This window comes from Folsomia candida, unplaced genomic scaffold, assembly GCF_002217175.1.
Source record: "Folsomia candida strain VU population unplaced genomic scaffold, ASM221717v1 Fcan01_Sc004, whole genome shotgun sequence".
Lineage (NCBI taxonomy): Eukaryota > Metazoa > Arthropoda > Collembola > Entomobryomorpha > Isotomidae > Folsomia > Folsomia candida.
This window is the reverse complement of record NW_019091196.1, coordinates 2,820,785-2,829,631: the sequence shown is the minus strand read 5'-3', so window position 1 is coordinate 2,829,631 and position 8,847 is coordinate 2,820,785. Positions and strand designations below refer to the sequence as shown.

Below are 8,847 nucleotides of genomic sequence, written 5' to 3'. Positions count from 1 at the left end.
AGCATACCAATTGGTATGTGTGTGCATGTGAATTTTCTCCATACAGATCACTAGAGGGAGGATATGCATGCGAAAAATGGATGAAATGTATTTGATTTAAAAAAAAACAGTAAAATATTAAATGTACAGAAAATCATAAAAATATGAATTTTCCCAAAATGTTTATTGTTTGTGGTTATGAAATATAAAATACTTATTTTGTAAAAAAAAATATATAAAAGATTTACGTATTTTCAACATAGCAAGTCTGCAAATCTACAAATACATATATAAAAAAATATTTTTGAAATTTTTATGATCTATTTATAAGGACACGCACACAAAGCTGTCGTCATTAAACAAAAAGTTGAAAATAAATACATCCATATCTGTCTATTCCTTACAAGTTGCGTTTCTTAACACAATTTCAAAGCATAGATGTATCATAAAAATTTAAAATTTTCAATTCGTCCGTTGAACATAATTTTCAAATTGCATCAAACAAACCTATGGAATGGAACATATTACATAAAAGTACATGTTCCCCCAGCTGAAAAAAAAATTCCCCAAGTTCACATTGGACATTAAACCTCATCAAAGAGCAAGGCCACATCCTTGAATTAGACCATTGTTTACTGTTTACGTAAGCACGTAAATACACAACATTCGCCGCGTGTCAAGTGCATATTGCTTAATTGTATCTAAAATTACCAGAAATAAGCTCGGGTGACATTTACACGACAAATTTGCATGTTTATGTCCACAAGTGTTTCATGTACTTGACAAATTATGTGAATCCGAAGATAAGTGATTGATTAATTAATTATTTCAGACTCCTCATCCGAGTATGTAAACAAAAATTAGTATTCATTACGAGTTCGTATTCCAAAAATATTTTGCGAACTGGAAGTCCACAAGTTTTTGTGAATTTCCGACCTCGTTTTTTGCTAATGATGCGAACGCGTAATGAATACCTTTAATATTGTTCAAAATTTGCTTTAGCTTGAAAATTCATTTCCGAATTTGTCTACCTCGAAGGCTAGAGGGACTTCAAAATTATATCTAGAATATGCGGACTCGTAATGAACACCTCTAAAATTCGCAAAAAACTTTTTTATGAAAATTTATTTGCGAACTTGCGCTCATTTCGTTCGCAAAACAAATTCAAAAATAATGTTGGAAGTGCGAGCTCGAAATGAATACCCCCTTCATATTTTTAGGCGACTGCAGGAAATACTTTCTCTGTAAAGACGGGACATACTGGGGCGAACGACAATGCGGATCTGGGATTTTATTCGACTTTTTCGACAAACAATGTAAACCTGCCCCGGAAGCGATATGTGCGCCAGGTGCGACCACACCCACCACAGCGCCACTCACGTCAACAACCCCACAACCTGCGCCTTGTCCGCCGACGGGAGACGTCAAAATTCCTCATCAATGTAAATGACCATAAATACACGTAATTAATTAAATATATACACCGTTAGAAATCTGGTATAATCAGACAGGTGTTGATTAAGTTGCTACCACTTGGTATTAAACATTACCGGTCAGAAAAAATTTGCTACCAAAATGGTGAAACTTTAATACCGTAGTACTTATCAATACCACTTTGAAAGCGTCATATATGAATACCGCTTGGTATTATTTTAATGCCGGATTTGTAAGCGTGTAGAAATCTGGTACGGTCACGCAGGTATTGATTTCTCGGTATTAAAATTGCCACCGCTTGGTATTGAAATTTACTACCGATATACTTAAAATTTTAAACAGTAAAACTTTAATCCCGAGCTATTACTACACGGTATTACTTATCAACACCACTTTGGTAGAGTCGTATATGAATACCGCTTGGTATCATTTTAATACTGGATTTCTAACAGTGTATCTGTAATTTGGGAATATTAACCCAAGTTTATCATTTAAATATATTTTAGCGGATTGTCGCAAATTTTACTACTGCGTTAACGGAAACGGATACGAAACCCGGTGTGAGGAGGGCACGCTTTTCGATTTTTTTGAAAGATTATGCCTCCCCACGGAAATGGCGAGATGTTCCCAGGGAGCCACGACGCCACTTCCGGTAACCTGCTTACCGGATGGAACTACATATTATGAACCTCATCCAAGTAAGGGAAAACTGTACAAATATATGTAATGCGAGTATTCCCGTCAACCTTGTAAACACCGGAAAGCTCTCTTTGCAACAAATATTCGCAATGTTTGCGAATTATGTCGTCAACTATTTTTCGCAAAAACGTCATTTTATTCCTATTCATTTTTGTATTTTCATTTAAAGTAATTCCTTCTTGATACTGCTTTCGCAAACGCCACAAAGTTGCAAAGATGTGCTGCGAAGCGGTGTTTTTGGGTACCCACAATAATCATTTCCAAAAATTACAAATCTTCACATTGAAACTTAAATTGACGTTGTCGTTCCTTTAGGCGACTGTCGAAGATACATAATGTGCATTAATGGACAAATTGACGACCGTCTTTGTCCAAACAATTACTTGTTCGACCACGTGGACAAGACGTGCAAACCAGGACCGGAAGCTCGATGTGCTCCTGGAGCCACGACACCTTCCCCGATCCAACCAACCACACCCAACCCGATCTCGTGTCCGCCACAGGGAGTATTTAAGTTGCCTCACCCATGTGAGATACACTTATCTCATAATCACTTGTCTTATCTTTCCACTCACACTGCAGGTCTCCCAGCGTATGCTATCTGATTTTGAGCAAATTAATGTCAATCGATGACAAATTTAATTCGTATGAAATTTGCGAAAGACACGATCTCCCAATGGGCACGTTAGGCAGAGATATTTGTATCCAAAGAGGAGAAAATGCGCCCCCAAAAGCCGATAAATTTTTCTAAAATTACTCTTTGGATGCAGATATCTCTGCCAAACGTACCCATTGGGAGATCGTGTCTTTTGCAAATTTCGTTCTAATTAAATTTGTGTTCGAGTAACACTAATTTGCTCAAAATCTTAGAGCATTCGCTGGGAGACCTCTTTTGTAAGCAATTTCACCACGCGTAATCTAATCTTCTTCATAACTTTTTTAGATGACTGTCGCAAATTCTATTACTGTCTTGAGGGGTCCTCGTTTCTAGAGACTTGCAGCACGGGATTTTTATTCGATAGAATATTACTAAACTGTGTCTCTGCAGAAAATGCAATTTGTTTCCCCAGCGCTACAACGGAAACCACCACACCCACAACGACGGAGCCCACGACACCCACAACGACGGAGCCCACGACAACGACACCCACAACGACAGAGGCAACGACTACAAGCCCCACCACAACAACGCTTCGTCCCACGACGACGACGTTTTCTCCTCCGGAAATCGTTTGTCCGGAAGAAGGGCGATCTCTTTTCCCTCATCCATGTATGCAAATATTTTACTTCAGGATGGGCAAAATACTGTATCAAAATATTTACTAAATTTTGAGCTCCGTTCTTCACGCCCCAAAAAATACGAGAATCTACGAGGAGAATAGCACAGTCATGCAAAAATACAGGTTTTGTGAAGAAAAAACTTTTTATCGCTGTCAAAATGTCACGATTTTTTACATAGAAAGTATTTTGACAGTCATAAGAAATTTCTTCACAAAACCTGTATTTTTTGCATGCATTCTCCACGTAGATTCTCGTCTTTTTGTTGGTGCAAGGGAAGAACGGAGCTCAAAATCCTGTATTTTGACAAAGTATTTTGACTATATATTCCATGATATTTTCATGTTTTAATTAATAATCTAATCTCATTTCGCAGATGATTGTACGCAATATTATGAATGTCTCAACGGCGTATCAATACTTAAGAAGTGCGTATATTATAATGAAATTTTTGACTACATTTCTCTTCAGTGTGTACTCAAACAAGGTTCTGGGGCTGGGTTTTGTTATCCGGGGGCAACAATGCCTCCTCCACCTTTTGGGGGTGGGACCAAGACTATAATTAGTGTACATGTTATGTTAACCGTTATTATTTTAGGTATAGTTTTGGCAAATTAAAAATATCGTTTGTTATAATCTCAATATTTAATATCTAATAAATCAAGTTTATTTCACTACTTAACCTATTAATGCTACCAAATTACACACATTTGTGTAGAAAAAAATTATCCTATAAATGCTGTACAATTTTTAGGAATATAACTTTTCGCACCAATTGCATATTTACGTAATGAGTAATAATAATAACAATATTCAACATCCGTCTATTTTTTAGTGCAAAAGTTATAATGTATTTCCCCACTTCCAAATACCTAAATCTCAAAAGGTGTGCTTTGCTCGGACTTTCATAAAACAGAAGCCTTTTCGATTACATGTTTTATTACGATTCGATTTACAAAATTGCCTTCACAATATTACAAGCATTACCATTACTTATGTTAAAATAGAACACATACGTAATCTGCAATATATGTAAATATGTAAATATTGTATCCTTTTTACTGAATATTTCGAAATACGATTAAATCTACCTGATCTAGACGCCGACTATTTATTTCAGAAGGCTTGTCTCAAGGACAAGTTTGACACGTTCTCAGAGCAATTTTATTGACCACATGCATTAAAATAGGTATCACAGAAGCCTCGCAATTTTAAATTATCCAAAACGGTTATCGAGTTTTTTAGGCACACCATTTTTACACATAAACGCCATTGAAATGCATGGTTAATTACTTGACAATTAAAATTAATATATACATATGTACTTAACTATCGCATAATAAAATATAATTGATTGAACGTTGAACATCTACTAACGAACATGCATATTGTATATGTGTAAGTACGTATATTTACTTGGATATGCGCCATACACACGTTTGTTCATGACTACATATCTGTATCTCTACTGTGCTGGCGTACTTGTAGCTGGGTCGTGTCATTGAGATGAATTATGTAATTTGTAAATTGGTTGGATAAAATTAGTAGCGATAGTTCAGAGTCGACCATTCCAGCAGCAGCAGAGCAGGGGAAGACATAAGCCCCCCCAGAAATAATTAAGCTCATAAAACGGTAAATCCACTATGTACATTATTTCAATTTATTTTTAGTTGAACCTCTCTGCAACAATACTACATCTTGTTAACCAAGATTATTTGACACTACTTAAATACTTAGTTTAAAGCAAAACTACTTAAATACTTATCAAGCATTCGTGCTTATTATCTATTCACCTTCCACTCTTCACCACACAACTCTACATATTTCTCTTTTTGAGATATATGTAAACTAATTGACTTAAGTTGTGCACACAAGATTCACAATTGGGTCAAAAAGGTGCACTTCTAAAAATCTGGTGGAATCATATAATATGTGACTCCACGACGGAGTACATACTACATATGTACTCCGTATCCGTACTGGTATTAATTTAGTAATAACTCCTTACCAGATTGGTAGTAGTTTGTCTCCGAGTAGTAAATTTTTCATTACCACGACATTAATAAATGCTAATTCTCGTTATTACCAATACCGGTAGAGTCATATGTACTCCAGTCACTAATTAATTATTTAATACCAATTTTCTAAAAATATACAAACTAAGCTATAATCACGACAAAATATGTCGTCCTCTCTTCCAGTTACTTCCTGATCAAGATGTATCTTCGGGGCAGCTCGGAGAGATGCCTCTTGAACGATATCGACACAGAAAAACAGCTCCAAGAATTACTGCCTTTGCTACAAAAGAGCATTAAAGAAATAAAAAATGCAAACGCTCCTCCTACGACCACCGCCACCACTTCAGGACAAGGACTTTTGCTGACTTCTCTCGGAAATGGACCACCAATCTGCATTCTTCCATCCGGTGTTGGGCTTATTGATACTAAACAATCCAACCCCACAACCAGCGTGGTGACGGATTTCGTTCAAATTCAAAATTTCAATTCGGTTTTCGATAACTGGCTCAAAATTCGTGACAAGCGTGCTAAAAATGTAGCTGACACATTGGCTGGACTTCAGGCCGTCAAGGATGGTGATATTTATTATATAATAATGGGGGTATTCATTACATTTTCGGCTCCCAACATAATTTAGGACAAAAATTGCCAACAAATTACTAGCTTTAATTGGAGATGGGGAAGTTCGTAAATGAAATTTTGAGCTAAAATATTTTACAAATTTCCGAACTTTATTTTTTTTATTTTTGCTAGAAACACGAACTCGTAATGAATACCCCCACTGTTTTTTATAACGTTACTATACCAAGGCGAACTCGTAATGAATACCCCGAATGAGATTTTGTGGTTAATGGTTTTTTTGTTACAGCCAGCAATATTGGAAGAAAATCCGGGATGTCGGATATCAGTTCGATAAACTACGGCATTGCGTGCACTCTCTTACCCGGAATTTCGAGTACGAAAGCGGGAAATTTTACAAAACTGTACAACACCCTTTCCAAAAAGGATAAGGATAATGTCCAACTAAGAAAGTCGATTTCGAGCTATGTAAAATATGTTGAAGGATGTCTTACCACGGAAAAGCAAAAACAAAATAGCTGGATGTCCGATTTAAAAAAATTGGGTTCCAGTGCTTCCAAAGAGGTTGGCAGAGCTGTGGCGCTGGTCACAACGAAAGTTAAATCCACCACGCCAAGTCCCCCAGGATGGAAGGAACATCCCGTCATGAAGGCGATTCCTCAAATGACGAAGGACCTCGCCTTCCAGATTCAAGTACAACAAGAATTCCTCACATTCTTTCAAACTGCCGAAAATTTGGAGACATCCAGATTTTATTTCGATGCAGAATATTTTCCTGACTTGGAACCCGTACTGCGACCTCCAAACAGTGACAAGTTCCTGTTTGACTGTCTACTAACATGCGCACCAGAATGGGATAGTTTGGTTGAATCGGTGGAGAAGAATTTGGATTTCAAACATTTAAAAGCCGCAGCAACTACAGATATTAATAAAACTAAAGCAGTCCTTAAACGCGCTGCGGTACAGGCGAGTCTTAAACACGGTACTGAAAAAAGTAAGCTACTAGATTTAGAATGTCTAAATAATTTGAAAGTAAAATATAATAATCTAAATTGAGTATGTTACGCTTATTAAGAACTGAAACTGAATGAGATTAGGGAAGGATTAAACTTCATAATAAACAATGCAAAGGACCGGAAAAATCCTGGCAGAGGGCATCACGTCATAAATAACGATGTGATGACAGGACATTTTATTGGAATATATAAAGAACCGTACAGCGCTACGAATTGATACATTGGAACATATCTATTCTAAAGATCTAGTAGCTGATGACGTAAAAATGCAAAATATTATCAAAAATATGGTGATGAATTTCGAAGAAGGACAGGACTATAACAGTGAAGTTTATGGTTTGTAAGTCGCCATTACTAATTAATTATAAGTGTGTAAAAACCTCTCGATATAGACTTTGACTCATTCTTACCATGCAGGTCTATAAAATGTTAAACTCAGATTATAAATTTATTATGTTCACTACAAAAATACACGTACCAATATTTTTGAGCACGAGACACGAACTTTAAACTGTTTTCCCGCCAAAATTTGGGATTTTCAAAATCTTGGAACTTTATGAATTAAAAAATTCGAAAATGTTTCCCATCCGAAAGACTTATATGACTTAGTAAAAATTCAAATGTCACGAAATTTTAATTCCAGAAGTTTTTTTTCGTTTTTGAAATCCATGCAGGTAATAAAAACAAACCTGTAAATTTTTGCGTTTTTATTAATAGGGCAAAACAACAGCTACTCCTGGGATCGAGAGAGTTCATGGGAAAGGAAAACAGTGGAACAAGGTCAAAGCTATTTGCTCTATGCGGGATTTTTGTAAATCTAGGCAAATTAGTAGACCACCCGGCATACCTTGATCCAGGTGCTTACGAGAAGTGGGTTAAGGCTCATGGTGATGCTAAAGTTGAACATGATCGCAACGTGACAAAGAAGGCCTATTGCCAAACTTGTGAGGCGCACGTGGCTAAATATTTCGGAAGATGTGACAAAAATAATACGGGAGATCACTCCTACACCCTGAGAGACAATACCGTTTTCACAAACCGGCTGACCAAATGGAAAAAACAATTGGACGATATTGAGCGTCAAGCACCTGGTGGAAAGTTGAAGGGTTTCTGGGGTACTATGAATTCAAAAAAGAATGAAATATCCATGTGCAATTTCCCCGATCGATTTTATTTTAATCTGTTTCTTACTAATTAGCTATTAATTGTATATTTAATTCCTTTCTTATCAAAGTTATACAGCTTAGTCCAAATTAAAAAATAATTTGCTATTTAGTTCAAGTCGATTTGTACGAAATTCCCAGAAACTTGGACCATCATGTGCTTGTTCTAAATACGTTGAGTAAGTAAATTTTATGAAAATTTATTTAGTCTGCTGCATCACGAATAAAAAGTCAGACTGGTATTGATTTTTCAAAAGGGATTGTATGCACACCTAATTTTAGTATTTACATACTTAACATGAGTTGAGAGGTATGTAAGTATTTAATAAGATAATTTTACATATGTAAAGCTGACAATGCGCAAGTTTAACTTGAACCCCATTTATTTAAGCATTTTAATATTGAATATTAAATTTAAACTAAAATTATTACAATCATACAGACTAAAGTTATCCACATCAGAGGTCGACGCCGACAAATTTTCGGCGGCGGCGGCGCCAGTTTTTGGTGATTTTTCGGCGGCGTCGGCGGCGCGGCGCGGCGTCGCAATGTTAAAGGAATAGGAAATCAAATTTTTCGGCGGCGGCGGCGCGGAAAAATCATCGGCGTATGGCGGCGCGGCGGCGTCAGATCGGCGGCGTCGACCTCTGATCCACATGTATATAGGGGAAACTAATAAAT

At 36.6% G+C, this 8,847-nt stretch overlaps 1 protein-coding gene and 1 long non-coding RNA gene across 2 annotated transcripts; both read left to right on the top strand.

Moving 5' to 3' along the window:
* The first annotated feature begins 1,205 nt into the window (after window positions 1–1,205).
* LOC118435487 lies at window positions 1,206–2,666 on the top strand. The gene is made up of 3 exons (XR_004834797.1): window positions 1,206–1,421; window positions 1,920–2,111; window positions 2,428–2,666. It is a non-coding gene; the product is annotated as an uncharacterized LOC118435487 (long non-coding RNA).
* A 2,298-nt stretch (window positions 2,667–4,964) lies between these two features.
* On the top strand, window positions 4,965–8,722 carry LOC118435499. Its single transcript, XM_035851661.1, has 5 exons — window positions 4,965–5,022; window positions 5,592–5,983; window positions 6,277–6,981; window positions 7,063–7,343; window positions 7,721–8,722. Exons 2-4 carry the CDS (start codon window positions 5,608–5,610, stop codon window positions 7,218–7,220), a joined length of 1,239 nt encoding a protein of 412 aa, XP_035707554.1. The 5' UTR covers window positions 4,965–5,022; window positions 5,592–5,607; the 3' UTR covers window positions 7,221–7,343; window positions 7,721–8,722.
* The last annotated feature ends 125 nt before the right edge of the window (window positions 8,723–8,847 follow it).

Coding starts and splice junctions, on each gene's coding strand:
- LOC118435499 (XM_035851661.1), top strand. CDS start 5,608: ATGTATCTTCGGGGCAGCTCGGAGAGATGCCTCTTGAACGATATCGAC. Junction 5,984..6,276: donor ACTTCAGGCCGTCAAGGATG/GTGATATTTATT, acceptor TTTTTGTTACAG/CCAGCAATATTGGAAGAAAA. Junction 6,982..7,062: donor TAAACACGGTACTGAAAAAA/GTAAGCTACTAG, acceptor ACGCTTATTAAG/AACTGAAACTGAATGAGATT.